Genomic DNA, 18,246 nt, shown 5'->3' with positions numbered 1-18,246 from the left:
GTGTGTGTGGCCACCCTCCCAGTGTAACCCCAGGTCGGGACAAAGCTGAAGTTTATTATATATGAATAGGATGGTCCTGGGATGAAGGTGCTGGATTGGGACTCATGAGAGCAGGGTTCAGTTCCCATCTCTGCCCTAGGCAGGTCACCTCTCTGTGCCTCATCTGCAAAACAGAACTCCCTTTCTGCCACTCCTTGTCTTGTTAATTTCTATTGTGAGCCTTCGGGGCAGGAACCAACTCTTTCCATGTGTGGAGCCCTGATCTCAGTCAGGGCCTCTTTATGGTTCCCTAATGCTAATAAGAAGCCACTGCTGGTAACTGAAGTCAGCAAACAGCTTATTTTCCTCAATGAAGGAAGATGCTAATCCAAGCCTGTATCATGACTGTGTGCAGTTTTTTAAGAGATTGCCGCCTAGTGTCCAAATTTTGATACATCTTTGTTAGCAACCGTGTCACACTACATCTCACAGTATACACACTTCCTATTGTCATTTACATTGCAGTAGCCACCAGAGGCCAACCTACCAATGTGCTAGGTACTGTACAGACATGCAGGAAATGGCAGTCCCTGTCCCAGTGAGGTTACACTCTAACTGACAAGACGGACAAAGTTGTAGGGACAAACAAGCGGGCTAGAGAATCGGGGTAGGGGTGTCACAACGGGATGTATGCAAATCTTAGCCAGTCAGGAGGAGCCATCAGAACTGACCACTCCCTTATTGCATTCCAAAGTTACAGACGTGGAGCTGCTTGGGAATTTTCCATCACATGCATTTCAGTTTGGGATGCTGAAAACAAAACGTTCCAACATTTCCAAATCAAAAACATTGGGACCTTTTCATTCTGCAAAAAAGATCAATAATTTCAGCTTTCCATCCCAGTTCAGGATGAAAAAAAAGTTGAAATATTAGAATGCCCCACCAGAGAGAATCTCGGCTTATGGCTCTGCTCTGCACAGCAAGTTTTATCCAGCAAGCTCATGGGTGGTGTAAGCAGGCAGGCAGATTTGCTAGCCAGCAAATGGTAAAAAGGTAAAGCTCATGAGTCAGTTTGAGCCCCTGGACTCAGGGTTCATGGCATTAAAATAAAAAGATCCAAAACATGAGCAACGTGACTCAGGACACCAGGTCACAGCAGCCAGAGACCTTTCTTTCCAGTTTTCAGTAAGCAGAGCGGAGAAGGAACACGCCCTTCTCCTGGCTCCCTTTTCTCCATTTCCCCTGTCTTATCACAGCCCCGCCCGAGATGAGTCAAGAATCAGGCAGGGAGCCAGGGAATCCTTTACATGCTGAACACAGGCAGAGCCTTTCCACCTTGTCCCAATGGAGCTGTGCTCCTCCTAAATCACTTAGGAGCTTTTGAATATCCCACTTCTTGTGCCCAAAAGGTTTTTATCCTGGGCTCTCATTTGCAATAGACATTTAAACAAGTTACAGTAATGATTGTAGAGTGCCTAAATATCGTCTTCTCTGCTTTTTGTTTGTTTCTGGTTTTCCTTCCTCCGGCTTATAGTCATTTGTGTTTGCTCTGATGGTAACATACACAATGAATGCTTTAACAAGGCAACTCATATATGCCAATAAGTTCAGCCGTTAACTGACTTAATCATGTTCCTATTCCACCACATGGGTGCTAACTACAGTGTGACCTTTACTGGCTGCTCTGAAGACACTGTAATTCATTTCTCTGGGTGTGAGTGTGACTTGTCTGCCAGTCATTTGCAGAAGAGAGCACTGAAATCACTTCTAGAGGCAAACTGCATGTGAGCATGAACACCCTTCTCCGGCCGAGGTCACCTCCGCATCCGTTGAGAGCAGGGAGGTTGGTTTAGCTTTGCCAATAGCTGGCACGCCATTAGAATTCCAAATTCTGATATGATTCCTCCGTATCACAGCACAACTTGAGTGATGGGGCAGTCAGTTGGAATTAAGACGTCCAATCATTTGTGATGCAATATAGGGATTGTGTCAGACTAAACTGTAAATTCAAAATCCCAATTACCTTCACTACAGTGCTTTGCCTTCACTATAATATGGCAGTCAGTGAGCTAAGTCAGCCCATCACCTGTCGGAATCCAGAGCAGTTACAGTACTGTTTGTTCCCTTTGGGAATAACAGGCGTGCTTCTTCTTATCGCACTAGTGAGTAACCACAAGTCAAAGCATTTTGGGTTTCTCCACAGATACAAATACAGCAGAAAGCTTTTGCAATATGCAAAATAAAAACCCAAACAGCAGTAAAGTAGCACTTTACTCTGTGGTAGTTTTTGTCATGTGAAATCTAAAGAAGTTGAACCAACATGATTTTCAATTAGTATAAAAATTAAGGGGATTCTTTTATCTCTGCTTATACCAACATTATTCCAAATGCAAAATAAAATTGTTAATGAAGAGAGAGTTGTGCAGAACTTAGGTTGGAGTTTGCTGAGATTTGTTTCAATGTTTTCCAGTTGGGTTCACGTGCCTGAGTTTTTCATTGAGTTTGGGGTTTAAATAAATCAAAAATGTCTGAATATATGTGAAACCAGAAGTGTCCACTGGGATTTTATGTAAATACACCTCTACCTCGATATAACGCTGTCCTCAGGAGCCAAAAAATCTTACCGTGTTATAGGTGAAACTTGATTTGATCCACTGGAGCGCACAGCCCCCACCCCCGGAGCGCTGCTTTACTGCCTTAAATCTGAATTCATGTTATATCGGGTGGCGTTATATCGGGGTAGAGGTGTATATAAATCAACCTACGTTTTCCTTATCAATCCTTAGTGAATACTTCAATGAACACAAACTCAGTTTTGATTTTGTACGGTAAGCCCAGCAGCAGGCTTGGCTTCGGGTTTCAGTCATTTTGCAGAGCTCTAAATCACAGCTTTTCTGACATTTATTGGAGTCGAAGGGCCTAATTCTCTTGTGACCTACCATGGGGTAAATCAGGGGTAACTCCATGGACACCAGTAATGTGACACCAGTATAAAAGAGGTGGTATATCAGGTCCCTCCATTACATGTGATTTGCTACACAGATTCAGATCACTGGTCCTTCCTGTCCAGCATCCTGCCTTCAGCCCTGGCCAACACCTGTACTTCAGACAAACATATGAATAGCAAATCCAAACCATAATGCAGCTAGCCAACAGCATAATCCTGCACATTGTGGGGAAACGCCTTCTTGATCTCTGTAGTGATCATCTTATGCATATACCATGACATGAGATTGCCACTCTCTTTAGTTTCAGAGTTGCCAGTCCTTTTGAAAACTCCAGTTACAGTTTCTGACTATATATTCACTGGGGACCAAGAGGAGGCTGTTCCAAGTTTTTGGTAAGGCTCCTATTCAAGGCCTGACTTTTGCTATTATCAAGACACTCTCTTTGAATCCAATGATACTTTTCCCATGGAGGTAGTATTAGGATTGCTTGGGATGCAATGCACCAATGCACTATTGTTGGCTATTAGACTTTATTGTCCAGCTCGATATTTCAGTTTGTCTGCATGCTCAGTGAAATTACACAGGCTCGTGGCATGGCTGGCTTTGTCTAAAGGAGCGGGCCCTCTTTTTGTCTTTGTTTCCCTCTAGTTATGGTGACATGGTGCCCAAGACGATTGCTGGAAAGATATTTGGCTCCATTTGCTCGCTGAGCGGAGTGCTGGTCATTGCTCTGCCTGTCCCAGTTATTGTTTCCAATTTCAGCCGAATTTATCATCAGAATCAGAGAGCTGACAAGCGAAGAGCACAAAAGGTAAGTCCCATTGATCCCAGACAGCACCTTTCACTGACAGGCTGCACAGTTTACAGCCACACCGCATTAATGGTGATACTGCTTTACTGGTAGTAGCACTAGCAATGCAGACGCAACATGGGTATTTTATCATGATGGGAGTTGCTAGCATTAAGGGAAGAATAAAAGACACACACAAATCACAGGGCTTGGTCACCTAGACCATTCCCCCACAGGGGAAGAATCGTTCCCTGTGATATTGTAACAAATCCATGGTCACGCTGGAATTTCACTGTTGTCCCTGTGTCACACAGCATGGCCATTGGGAACTTTATGGAAAAAGCAGGGATAGAATTCACAGCCTTCTGCTCCAAAAGCCCAACTTGTTACACTTAAGCTAATGGCAAATCTCAAAATCATTGTGTGTAAGTCATATGAGACACAACTGCCACTTCTGTTTCTATCTAGTAAGGGCAGTGGTACACACAGACACACACACACACACACACACCTTACCTACATCTACGCACATGTGCCTTTACTTACACCTATACAAACACACTCATCTGCCCACATCTAAACAGACACACAATCTAGTTCACTACAATGTATTTTCATCTAATCTTGTTTTAAATCTATGAAGCAATGGGGTTTCCATTGCTGCCCTTTATTACACACCAGCCTGGTTCCACTGTGATAAAAAATGTGCATCCTTATTTTTTATCTTTATCAGGAGTTATTCACCCTTTCGGCAGTGTGGTCCCTTTGTAGTCTTATCATGTCCGAGCTTTTTTTAAAAAAAGCTACTGCATGTAATACAGAATTAAAGGCTGGCCATAACCAGTAGCTCCTGGGAATTTCTGGGGTTTACTAGTGATATACTAATACATTCAGTGCAAACATATAACACATGTATTGCATTCTTCATTTTGGACCTGCCAACTTCTACTAGAGCCAGGATTGCAGAATCAGGTTTTTATAGCTACTAGAGACTAATGCCCAGTCTACACTTAAAATTTAGGTCGACCTAGCTATGTCGCTCAGGGGTGTGAAAAATTCACACCTGAGAGATGTGGTTAACCCAACTTAAGCCCCAGTTTAGACTCTATTAGTTGGATGGAGGAATTCTTCTGTCAACCTAGCTACTGCCTCTCGAGGGGATGGCTTACCTACAGCAATGGAAAACCCTTTCCAACGCTGTAGTAAGTGCCTACGCTACGGCTGTGTAGCTGCGGTGCTGTAGCATTTGTAGTGTAGATCTAGCCTAAAGATTTCTTTTCTTCTGTGAAATGTCTGCCAGGAATCCAGTGTTAGGGGACTCGATGGAGGGTAGTAGAAGAAAGATGTGTTATTTCTACCCCAGGCAGGTATCTAGAGTTTGTCTCCATCTTGCATCTCAGAGGAACCGGCAAATTCACAAATGTTGGCATTCTGGACCTATAGGATAGCAACAAGTGGACAGCTGCCATGCAGAAATGAAATGCATCTGCCATATATTAGCTCTGGGTGTTACATCTATATTCAAAATGGATTTGACAGAGTATATATATCCTTTAAAATCTTACAAAAAGTCTCCATTTTACCAGCTATTTGAAATGTAGAGTGTAACACAATGTAATTTAGATGAAAAACATAATATAAATACATAATAATGTAAATATGAAATATATAAATACACACACACACAACTGCCCATTTGGTAAAAAGTGTCATCCACACAGTTGTTTCACATGGCATTAGCCATCATGTGCCTGGTATGAGTCTCTACAGTAATTCATGTAGGACCCAGTCTTGCAATGTGATCTGACTTCAGTGGGACGGCATGTGGGCATAGGGCTCACAGAAGCAGATCCCTTTGGGTTTAAATTTTAATGCTAAGTAGCTTATACAGCAGCGCCTCACTGTATTTCTATTCATTTCCAGTGTTGTAGCTGTGATGGTCCCAGAATATTTGAGAGACAAGGTGGGTGAGGTGATACCTTTTATTGGACCAACTTCTGTTGGTGAAAGAGAGAAGCTTTCGAGCTTACATAGACCTGAAGAAGAGCTCTGTGTGAGCTAGAAAGCTTGTCTCATTCACTAACAGAAGTTGGACCAATAAAAGTTACCTGACCTACCTTGTCTCTGTATATCGATACTACAGTCCTGCCATATAAATACCACAAATGGATAGGCGTGTGGAGGTAGAGCCGACAGACTGGTACATTAGATTAGATTAGATTTGAAAAGCTTTGGTGTGTAGTAGGTTAGTGAGTATTTATATATATCCCCCTCCTCCAAGCACATCAATGATTTGGTAACATAGGCTCTGGTCTGACATCTCTGAAGTCAGTGTACAGATTCTCAGCTGGTGTAAGTCAGCGCAGCTCCAGCGACTCCATCAGTGCACACAGGGGCGGCTCCAGGCACCAACACGCCAAGCGCGTGCCTGGGGCAGCAAGCCACGGGGGGCGCTCTGCCGGTCGCCGCGAGGGCGGCAGGCAGGCTGCCTTTGGCGGCACGCCTGCGGAGGGTCCGCTGGTCCCGCAGCTTCGGCGAACCTCCCACAGGCTGCCGCCAAATCCGTGGGACTGGGGACCTCCCGCAGGCAAGCCGCCGAAGGCAGCCTGCCTGCCATGCTTGGGGCGGCAAAATGCCTAGAGCCGCCCCTGAGTGCACACCAGCTGAGAATCTGGTTCCGTGTGGATTTTGATCAGTGACAGCAGTATCAGGCCCAGACTTGAGAAGCCTTTAGGTAAACTGAGCTTTGGCTTCTTGGCTTTATGTTGTGGTGCAGCCTGGAAGATAGAACCAAGTATCTACAGACTGGAAATCAAACTATCCAGAATTCCAGTACAGCCACCTGGTTGGACACGAGGTTATATTTCAAGACAGCGAAAGTCTAGCCTCTGCTGGTTCATCTTTGCAACTTCTAAATTGCTATGTATGGCATTTATTATAAGACAGGTTGAAGTGTTATGCTCAAACAAAGCACACGGGATCTTTATAGAGGAAGGTAAATACACAGCATTTATTGAGAATATAACAATTAGCATATGCTTTTTAGTCACACACACATACACACACACACACACAGAGTCCTGCCAGTGATGTTCACAGTTACCAGTCTGTTGTAGCTCGAGTCAATCTAATGGCCAGTTAGATTGAGCACGAGTGTGGAGCTGGGCTCTTGTCGGTCACAATCCGATGCTCCTGGAGTGTGGCAAGACGAACCCAAAGTCTCATGGCCAAGCACACTGTTTTTATAGGTTATTTTCTCTGTTGAAGTCTATGGATTTTGCTGTGTCAGTTTGTGACCGGTTACTTCTTAATTGGTGTAAACATTCCAATACACCTCCGAGAAGGTCATCCTGTCCTTTGTTCCGATTTAATCAATTGTCCTTAGGGGTGCCAGCCTCCACCTCAGGGTCGTCAATCTGCCCTTCATTATGGATGTGCGTTGATGATTCTTTGAAGTCCTTTAAGTCTCTTTACTTCTTCTTCCTTGACTCTGGCTATAACAATGACCTTCACACCTTATCTTTTTCTGATGCATACATTCCTCATTCACACAAACAGATTGAGAATATGAACAGTAGTATTTTATATCGAGCAAAAAGGCATTGCAAATTAAACCTTGCTAAGTTTTACAATCAATAACCAAGACAATTTACACTGAGACCCAGGCCTTCAATGTTTCTCTCATCTACTTAACATAGACACAATAGAGAATCAGCTTTGGTGAGCTGCAGCTCACGAAAGCTCATGCTAAAATAAATTTGTTAGTCTTTAAGGTGCCACAAGTACTCCTGTTCTTTTTGCGGATACAGACTAACACGGCTGCTACTCTGAAACAATAGAGAATCCTGTCTCTTACTTACTAAACCTTAAAACAAAGGAATGTATATTTAACTAGAGTGCCTAATTTGTAATACATATAGGAAACCATAGTAGACAATATAACTTATCCTAAAACAAAAAGGTGACCATAATTAGTCATAAGGATTGTTCTGGTCTGTCGTTCCTTTCTGCTATTCAAAAAGGGTGGCTAATAGGATGAAATCAAACCATACATTAATTCTCATAGTACATTATAAAATCCAGCTCCTACAGAAGCAAGTAAGGTATCAATAGGCTACACAAATTCTCAGCTACCACACCGCTCTAAGGCTTTGTCTACACTGGAACTTTGTTGGCAAAACTTCTTTCATTCAGGTATGTGAAAAAAATCACACACCCCCGAATGACAAAAGTTTTGCCGACGAAAATCGCCGGTGTGCCAGCTTTGTTGGCAGAGCTCTCCTGCCAACAAAGCTGCCACTTGTGCCGCTTGTTGTGGATGAAAGTGGCTATACTTCACACCTTATAGTGGCACGGCTGTAGCGGCACAGTTGTGTCACTAAAAGGTGCGTGGTGTACACATAGCCTGAACTGCCTCATGCATATACTCCAGTTCCCATCTGGAGAAGTGAGTGTCTGCCCGTTCATGAACTCCTCACCCACCTACCTGCAGCTTGTTAATCAATTAAGTTAAACTATGTTCCAACCTTGATATTCATAGAAGGTCCTTAGAGAGGAATGAGGCCATTAATCTGAAAGTGGATTTCATCATTATTATCTGTGGCTGAGATCACTGCACTGTTCCAGTGCTGCTTCCTTATAGCCCCGCTGTTAAATCTTTGTGACATTTAATCATATGTAAAATCAAGTTGCTCACCTACCTACGTACTAGTGAAAAAGACCTGAGTGCTGTAGGTAGCAGAGGCGCATGTGCCCCTTGGGAGGAATGAATGTTGTTATGGATACAGAACCATCCTCACACAAGTTTACATTTAATAGTGGAATAATTTCACTATCAAACCAGGAAGAGTGCAAAGGAAATACAAATGACAGTAAAAGCAAAGAGACACCACAGGCTAGCTTCAAACCCCAGAGATTGCTATACAGTAACCGGATGGGTCTGTAATGTAGCAGAGGGGATGCAGTCACGTCTCTGTTCTGGAGCTGAGCATCACAGGAACAGCTCAGGAAACAAGACAACCGAGGGGAGAGAAGAGCCAATGACATCTAGCTCACTGATGCAGACAGTCCATTCCACCAGGCATAATGTTAAGGGCAGGGGTTCTCCGATTCTTTCAGGGTGTGCACCCCATTTTACCATAGAATTGAGCCTGGATCTTCACTTCCTTCCACCGGTGTAAATCAGGAGTATATCTACTGAAAGTCCATGGAGTAATGCTGTTGTAAAACTAGCAGGAGTGAGTGAAGAATCACACCCATTGTCTCCTGGGCACCTCTCCACCCATTCACAATTGCCTACCATTACTCTTCCCAGTGAGTGTGAAGTGCTACCATTCTGAGCAGAGGTGTTTTACACCTCACCTTTGTATTTACTTTACACAGGAGTAAATGATTACATTCAAAGCCAGGCAGGGGAGACCTATGCCTGGTAGGTGTAAATATGCCCAATGGCTTGTGATGAGATGTTAGACAGGGTGGAATCTGAGTTACTACAGAGAATTCTTTCCTGGGTGTCTGACTGGTGAGTCTTGCCCACATAATCAGGGTTTAGCTGATCACCATATTTGGAGTCGAGAAGGAATTTTCCTCCAGGGCAGATTGGCAGAAGCCCTGGGGGCTTTTCGCCTTCCTCTGCAGCGTGGGGCACGGGTCACTTGCTGGAAGATTCTCTGCACCTTGAAGTCTTTAAACCATGATTTGAGGACTTCAGTGTTTCAGACACAGGTTTGACACAGGAGTGGGTGGGTGAGATTCTGTGGCCTGCATTGTACAGGAGGTCAGACTAGATGATCATAATGGTCCCTTCTGACCTTAAAGTCTATGGCCTGGTCTGCACTGGGGGGGTGTCGAACTAAGGTACGCAAGTTCAGCTACATTCGCGTAGCTGAACTCGAACTACCTTAGTTCAAACTACTCACCCATCCAGACGCCGCGGAAGTCCGCGGCTCCCCCATCGACTCCACCACCGCCGTTTGCGGTGGTGGAGTTCCGGAGTCGACGGGAGCGCGTTCGGAGTTCGAACTATTGCGTCTAGATTAGACGTGATAGTTCGAACTCCGAGAAGTCGAACTCTACGCGTCGACCCGGCAGGTAAGTGTAGACCTACCCTATGAGTCTATTGGCTTGGCTACACTGGCGCTTTACAGCGCTGCAACTTTCTCGCTCGGGGGTGTGAAAAAAGCACCCTCCCTGAGCGCAGCAAGCTAATCCCCACAGGGAGGTGGAGTACGTGCAGCACTGGGAGAGCTCTCTCCCAGCGCTGGCGCTGCGACCACACTCGCACTTCAAAGCGCTGCCACGGGAGTGCTCCCACGGCAGCACTTTGAAGTTTTGAGTGTAGCCAAGCCCTATGATATTGTAACCAAGACAGAGTATTTACAGAGTATGTCTACACTACAGGCACTACTGCTGTAGCGTCATAGTGTCAACACTTACCAGAGTGATGGCAGAGGTTTTTCAGTTGCTGTAGTTTTTCCAAGGGGCGGTAGCTGGGTTGATGGAAGAATTATTTTGTTGACGTAGCTGTGTTTGCAGTGGGGTTAGGTCAACCCAGTGACATCACAGCCCTGAACAATATAGCTAGGCTGACCCAAGTTTTAGCTGTAGCCCAAGCCTCGTCCATAAGTATCAGATGCAAAAAAGGTCCAGCTGAATCTTGTTGCCGAGTGGGAACGTTAAATAATGTTCCCTGCAGCAAATCTGAAAATAAAATAAAAACTGGTGATGGGGCTGACTCGTCTTTTTTATGCTCTAGAGACAAATACTCAGTAATTTACTTTCTTCTAACTAGCTTAAATAGCACCTAGGCACCTCCTTGTCTTTTACAGAAGAGGCTGAAGTAAAGCTATTAAGCACTAAAGTGTCTGTTGCTAAGTCCAAGTGACAGCCATTGCAACAAGAGCTGTAATGAGTTGAATTTCTCCTGCAATAATGAACAAAGAGCAATATATTATTAAATACAAGTTTTATAAACAAACACGCATGGAAATGAATAAAATCAAGACTGAGCTGTAGGAGAAATAAGTAAAACATTCATCTGCTCCAGCTTCTCACTTGCAATCAGAGATGACTGTAGAAAATAATTTGATTTTGAATAGAGTTTGCAATAGACAAGGAATCCCAAAGCAATTCCGAAAGCACTGATACTGGTAAAGAATGGATATGAGGCTAAGTCTGATCTTTTCAAAGCTGCCTAAGGGGTTTGGGTGCCCAGTTCCCATGGGATTAGGGAATTAGGTGCCTAAAGCTCTTAAACTTCTTTGAAAAATCACAGTCTAAATTCCTGTCCTCTACTCTGGATGAGCGTTGAAGCATATTGTGGAGTCATGGATGGAAAGCTCCCTTCTCTAAGATCTCCGAGAGTTCCAACTGGCCAGACTTCCTCAGGACTCAGTCATTGTCCACCTTCTCTCACAAGCAACAAAGTGTGTATCGTGAGCTTGCAAAACTGCCTTCTGTGTTGCATCTGTTCTGTGCCGATAGGATTTCAGTCTCTAGCACTGTCAATCCTCCAGCTTTCTCCAGCAGTAAAATCCCCTTCTAAAATTCACCACAAAATCCCCTTTACTGAACAATTCCGTCCCAAATAGCACTCTCCACCAGAATCTCAAGTCAGAAGAATATATTTCAACAGGTAATGAACAGGACCATATTACAAGCATTATAACGGAATATCATGCACCCTCAAAGCTACGTGATAATGGAAAATTTAACTTTGGTTCCCTGGAGGACAGATCCACAATCCATCCCATCTGCGTGCAGAGACTTCAATTTCAGACCTTGGAATCACAACATAAAGAACAACAAAACCATGTCCAATTAACAATTAATTTCCCGGCACTGTGAATTTACAGGTCACTCAAATACCTTTTAAGCAACTAAAAACACAATCCACTCATTGCTAAATAGCAACATCTATTACAGATTCAAATGTCTAATTTAAAAAAGAAAACACCCCCCCATTGCCTTAATTTACAATGTCGTTTGTGACTAAAAAAACATTTTAAAGAGAAAAAAGCCTTTGCAAATGTTGTTTTGGACAAATCCTGCACAATATTATGTTATTATGGCAGCCTCTCTGGGCTCACTTATTTTATTGCAACTAACACAACAGGCCGTAACTGAGACGGGAGCCCCATTGCTAGGTACTGTACATCCAGTGAGAGACAGTTACTACGCTAAAGAACTTACTATTTAAACAGATGACTCACCCATGGTCACACAAGACACCTGTAGCAGAACCACGAGTTGAATACAGATGTCCTGGGTTCTAAGTCCATGCCGTAGCCACAAGCCTATGCTCCCACATTGCTATGGTATCATTTCCATGCAGTCAGGATTCATATTGAAGATTTTTGCATGGATTCATTTTTCTCCTTCTTATTTGTGGTTGGCCGTTGATCTGTTTTGTAAAGAGGATATATGCCGCTAACCTTCATGCTCACATGATTGATTGCTGCTCTTATCAGGTTTGCTGTATTGACACACAGTGTTTAATTTTTTCCCTAGATTTGAATTTCTAATTCCCCTTGGCATTGGATGAATTGCTGGATTTGTAAAGTTTTCTCAAGTCAAAAGCATGAGTAATCCTCACATGCTGATTACTGTAGGAATACTAAAGAGAAAGACACACACAGAGCAATGCACTAATGATAGTCTCACTGGGGATTTGTCTATGGGAGTTTAGAAGCTACTTTGAACATCATGTGGATTCCAGCACCATCCTCCCGGAGGTTTGACTTCCATCTGCTGGAGTAGGACATGGTTAAATGGTTAAATTTCCCACCTAAATAGTAATAGCTCTTTTTATCTGTACATCTCAAGGGACTTTATGAAGGAAGTAAACCATATTACTCCCATTTTACAGACAGGAAAACAGAAGCACAAAGAGGTGAAGTGACTTGTCCAAGGTCACCCAGCAGGCCACTGACAGAGCCAGGAATAGAACACAGGTCTCCTAAATCTCTGTCTCCTGGATCACACATCAAGCTTGTCACTTTACTGTAGCTGGTGAATATTGCAGGAGGACCTGACAGGGGAGAGACAGAGCGTGTGGCACTGGGAATGCATGTCTTAGCAAACACCTCAGGGGGAGGGAGCAGGGTTGAGCTGTGAAGTCAAGAGGCAGCAGGCATGCAGCAGAAGACAGCCTGAGATTGAGACGGCTGGCAGCAAAGAGAAGGGTCCTTGGGAGCTGAGAATAAGACCCCTGGGAGCAGGGTGATGTGTCCTGAAGACAGACTGACGTCATGGGATCCCAAGGGGGGGCACTATGGTTCCTAGCTGTGGCTTGGGGCTGAACTCTGAGCATGAGCCGAAAGGTCTGGAGATAGTGGATGGAGGATGGAGTTCCTCACTCTGGGCTGTGCAGATGGAAGACTCAACACCACTTTCCCTCCCCTCCTCTTCGTCTGAGTGTAAAATAGGGACAAAAGCCCAGGATGGAAATCTGGCTTGCTATAAAAAAAATGAGTTGAGCGAATCTATTTTCTGGGTAAGATAACAGAATATTTAACGCAATGATGAACCTCTCCCTCCCCACACACATGACTATCACTTTAGGAACAACTAAGCCACTGGGTGGAGGTGGGGGGGGGGAGCTGCAGAGCTGTGCTGCACCCTGCAGGCTCAGAGGAGTCATAAGACTAAATAGAACAGTTCTTCCTCAAGGTGTCTAGTCTGCATCATCCTTTAGGGCGTGCATCCTACACCCCCATAGTCCCTGGCGAGACCTCTCTGGAACGTGGGCTAGTGCAAGGAAGGAAGGGTGGGGCGTAGACCTTGCCCACTGAGGGATGCAGCAAGTTAACAATTCTGATGCTTCCCTGAGTACAGGGAGTATAAGGGCAGGTCTACACTACGGGGGGAAATCGATATAAGATACGCAACTTCAGCTACGTGAATCGAATTACCTATATCGAATTACCTTATCGAATTACCTACCATCCTCACGGTGCGGGATCAATGTCCGCGGCTCTCCATGTCGACTCCGCTACCGCCGTTCGGGTTGGTGGAGTTACGGAGTCGACAGGAGCGCGTTCGGGGATCGATATATCGCGTCTAGATGAGACGCGATATATCGATCCCCGAGCAATCGATTGCTACCCGCCGATACGGTGGGTAGTGAAGACATACCCTAAGTGTATCTGGTATCGGAGGAGTTGTGCCAGGAGGGGCGGGATAAAGCTCCTGGCACACGTGCTAGCCCTGTGCATCCACATCAGGGCTGTCATACACTGTTCCCTTTAAGGAGCAAGCTAAGCGATGGCATTTTTTGCGTGAAACACCACAAATGCATTTCCTAGGTTTTGGCTGTGCTAAATATGCCTTGGGCTCTCTCTCTTTTCTCCGTCTGTCACCAGCATGGTAAATATTTTGAGTGTGTCAGTTATTGTAAATGCTTTAAAAGAACTTCAGTCTATTGCAGGAAGCACAACTGTTATGGAACATAAATACATTTTAAAATGTAGAGCTAGAAATGGTTTTCTCCTGTTTTAATGAACTCTTTTAAAAGGGGTAGGCATAGCTGGAGTGCTACCGCAGTCTGGCTCTCTCAGTAGGTCAGCGGTACCAACTGACACATTTTAGGGCAGCCCTGAGGCTGCTCTAAACTACAGCAAGGTTAGGACAAATGTAAAGCCAGTCTGAGAATCAGGACATACCCTACTCTGCTGCATCCCGTGGAGACAAGCCACAGCAAAACATCGGACTCATTAAACAGAAAATCTGTCAGCAGCCAGATACTCTCCCCTTCTTAGTCTCCAACTTAATATTCAGACCATGTATCTAAATTCTCTTCCAAATTTCCCCAGCCTTTGCAGTTTTGCTCAAAAGAATTTCAACTTGCAGGCTCCTAAACTTAGATAAATGCAGCTCAATGCGTGACTTAGACTTGGGTCATCTAATGAGCAGTAATAAAGGCAGAAATAACATGAGCATGTCATATTTGGCTGAATGTGACATTCAAATAGATGTACAGATAGGAGGATAAGAGTGAGATTAAACCTGAGTTCTCCAGCTTAATTTGAGTTTTAGGTGCAGCTGCATTATTTCAGAAAGTTGAGAAATGGGAAGGCATTCAACAGCACTTATGCTTCCCTTTATCATATGCTAAATCCCAGTTGTTGTTGCTGCTCAGGAGGTATTGGCCTAACGCGGAGATGAGTTCAAATGGCATGAGCAAATATTTGCAGAGGTTTATTAAAATCCACACACATGTCCTTGAAAAACAAACTGAGATAAAATTTTGCCTTAAAGAGGAGACAAAAAAATACCCATTATCAGTTTAAACACCTCAAAGATAAATTGCTCTTCCCCCAAACTGTATTACAAGAGAATTAATTACAAGGAGATTTGGCAATCTGAATGCATTGTGCGGTGTCGTCAAATTCTCTCCTCTGGCATGCAGCAAAGACCGGGTCAGCCTCAGTGGGAGATGAATTGATCATTTCTGACAAGGTTCATTTGGTAAATTTGAGGGAGTGATGGGGAATGTTTATTTCTGAGTGATGTTTTAAGAACAGAACTTCTTCCTGACATTGATACAATGCTGCTCTTGAGTGAATGTCACAAACGCCTTTGAGTCTGAGAACTGGAATATTGAAAAGATTAGACAATGGAGTGGCTCTCCCGCTCAGATCAGTATTAGCATCTCTCTCATGTAAGAGTTCAGTTTGTACTCATGCTGGCATGGGCGCAGTGCGAAGAATAGGCAGGTACAAGTATCTGACCTGGGCTCTCCAGGGAAGGAAGAATGAGGATTGCAAATGTTCTAAAGCGCCCTCCAGTGTAAATCAGTAGTAACTCCTCGGAGAGGTTTAAGACAAACAAAAGGAAGTATTTCCTCACACAATGCACAGTCAACCTGTGGAACTCATTGCCGGGGGATGTTGTGAAGGCCAAAACTACAACTGGGTTAAAAAAAGAACTAGATAAGTTCATGGAGGATAGGTCCATCTGTAGCTAATAGCCACAATGGTCAGGGACGCAACCCCATGAGCTGAATGTCCCTAGCCTCTGTTTGTCAGAAGCTAGGAGTAGAGGAGAGGGGATGAATCACTTGATAATTGCCCTGTTCTGTTCATTCTCTATGAAGCATCTGACATTGGTCACTATCAGAAGACAGGACACTGGGCTAAATGGACCATTGCTCTGATCCAGTATGGCCATTCTTATGTTCTTATATTCTTAATATGAGACCCTTAAAAATTCTCAAACCCCAAACAGTTTCCCTTTGGGAAGAGGAAGAGAGAAAGAACAAACCTTATGTGACAGATGTTAGTCATATTATGCAACAGATGTTATGGTGATGAGGGATGTATAGGAACCTGAATAGAAGAGAGAAGATTTTTGAGTGTGGGTTTGATTCAGTTAAGCTTCCAAAGGTTTGGGTGCTTTTGCAGAGCTCATGTGAATGATCCAGACATCTTGAGCCTATAAGACTGGTTGAGAATCTTGAGAGAACTACTTTTCTTGAGAGATTTCTGGCTTTTCCCCTCCTTGGTGTCAGTGAGAATTTAGCCTTCTGGCTTCAAGGGGCAAAGCAGGTGAGACCTAATTAGCAGCAAAGCTCTTGTCTTCACACAAATGCCACAGTGGTGACAAAAACAGGAAGGAAGGCAGCAAAACTCCACAGACAATATTAGATCTGTCGGCTGAACTGCTTCTAAACAAAATGTTTTTCAAAGTGTTGTGGGAGGCTTCATTTCCCCTTAATCTCCTGGGGACATTGACACTTGTCCTTGGTGTCACTTAAATTGTCCTGTTTTAAAAATAACCGGCTCAGATGCCTCATTGAGTTGGAAAGATTCTATCAAGCATAGCAAACAAAGTTGGTTTGTTCTACTGGCCTTTTTTATTTACTGGGACCAGGCTCCAGCAATAACAAGTCTAGATCCTCTTTCACACTGCAAAGCTGATGGGGGGAGAGGGGGCCTGGGGGAAGCTGTTTGTACTAAGTCTGATGCTGCCTGCATGCTCACCAAGCATAAGAAAATTCATTGTACATTAATTGGATAGACACTGTGTTGAGGAAATACAGGAGGTACCTATTGCTGCAAGGTAATGGCACGGGAGGGTGGCAATGTCAATGAAAAGGAATAGAAGGGTTTTGTGCATTAAAGAGTTTTGAAGGGGGCTGTTTAATTAGGCACACTCCTCTCTTCTCTTCTGAGAGCAGAGATATCCCCAAGCTGCTGCAATTACAGTCCAACTAATTATGGCAGTACCAAGCCCCTTGGCTCCAGCATCATATCCCAGGGAGAATGAAGTGTTGGCAAATAAACTGTAGCAGGAACTCTGGGCTCTGTAGAATTATCTGGGGTATGAACTTGGGGCCTGATACTGAGAGGTGCTGGGCACCTGCAAATCCCATTGAAGACAGCACTGCTCCACACCAGACCCAGGGCTGGGAATTCTGGAAGCTGTCATGGATTGTCATGGAATGATAGGTCCTGCAGCCTTTATATCCCAACAGGGCAATGCTAGAGAATAAGGGCTGTGCGATGGAACCCTCAATTTGTAAATTTAGGGCCATTTCTTCCCATTTCCTCTTCCCATTTATTACTGACTAGCCCTAAGCTTTCTATCTAAGTATTTAGATACACTTGCCATATCTGCTCTCAGTGAACCCTTCCGTAGGCTAAGCGCATTCAGCCCCATCTTCTCAGGGCTCTTGTATTGCTTCTGAACAGAAGACCACGTGTCTTGTTTTCAATAGCAAAGAGGCATTGCCAAGCTCGGCAGTTTCCTGGTCACACAATGTCAATGCCCTCATGTCTGCAACGCTAGGAGTCAGGTGGTTTTCACTCAGGGTCTCTTCTTCTTCTTTTTTTTAAGTTCAGTGCAACCAGCCACAAAGAATCTAAAGGATGTTTGCCATTTGTTGGTTTATTTGTTGTTCCTTTGCAAAAGGCACGGCCTGGCCAGTTACTAAGCATGTGGCGTTTGGGGCCCTGGGCTAGTTGGCTTGCAGCCAGTTTTGCAAGGTGAATGTGCAACCTGGTTAGTGTTTCCACTTTTTAAACAAAGGAGACTCAACTCTGTTCTAACAAATCCACTTCCGGCCCCACTGCACATGCCTTCCTCTGGACTGCTGGCAAACAGGGCTGCCTAGGCACTGCGCTCATGTTACACACCTTTGCACAGCCCAGACAGTCTACGTGGGCTCGAGAAGTGCCTTTTCTGGTTGGCAGGTGTACTAGCCCATCAAATATATATATCATGACTTGCTCCTCCGCTTTGCAGACTTCCCACTGCAGAGGGTATGCCCCACTCTTCGCAAGAAACCTCCTTTTGGTCCCACTCCAACGTGGAAGAAAACCTGGGTCTCATTCTTCAGTGCTGTTACAGGGGTGAGGGCGGAGGTGTAAAATCCTGCAGCATGTGTGTGATTTGCAGCATTAGTCATGCAGCCTGTGTTGCCATTGGGCTGTAGTGCGGTGGGCAAACCCCCCTAAAAGCACAGGCGCTGGCAGCCAGCAGTACTTTGGAGCAGCCAAAATGATTGAGGTGGGCAGGAATCTGAGCCAG

At 44.5% G+C, this 18,246-nt stretch overlaps 1 protein-coding gene across 3 annotated transcripts in view; it reads left to right on the top strand.

Annotated features, from left to right (window-relative positions):
- The window catches only part of KCND3 (potassium voltage-gated channel subfamily D member 3), a 245,437-nt gene that overhangs the window by 194,740 nt on the left and 32,451 nt on the right, over positions 1 to 18,246 (top strand). For all 3 annotated transcript variants that reach the window (XM_045016726.1, XM_045016728.1, XM_045016727.1), the window contains one exon: positions 3,576 to 3,738. In XM_045016726.1, the coding sequence (XP_044872661.1) occupies positions 3,576 to 3,738 (163 nt within the window). The remainder of the gene's footprint in view (positions 1 to 3,575; positions 3,739 to 18,246) is intronic.

The sequence above is a fragment of the Mauremys mutica genome, chromosome 4 (genome assembly GCF_020497125.1).
Source record: "Mauremys mutica isolate MM-2020 ecotype Southern chromosome 4, ASM2049712v1, whole genome shotgun sequence".
NCBI classification, from domain to species: Eukaryota; Metazoa; Chordata; order Testudines; family Geoemydidae; genus Mauremys; species Mauremys mutica.
The sequence above is the reverse complement of the archived record's forward strand: the minus strand, read 5'-3'. Positions and strand labels throughout refer to the sequence as shown.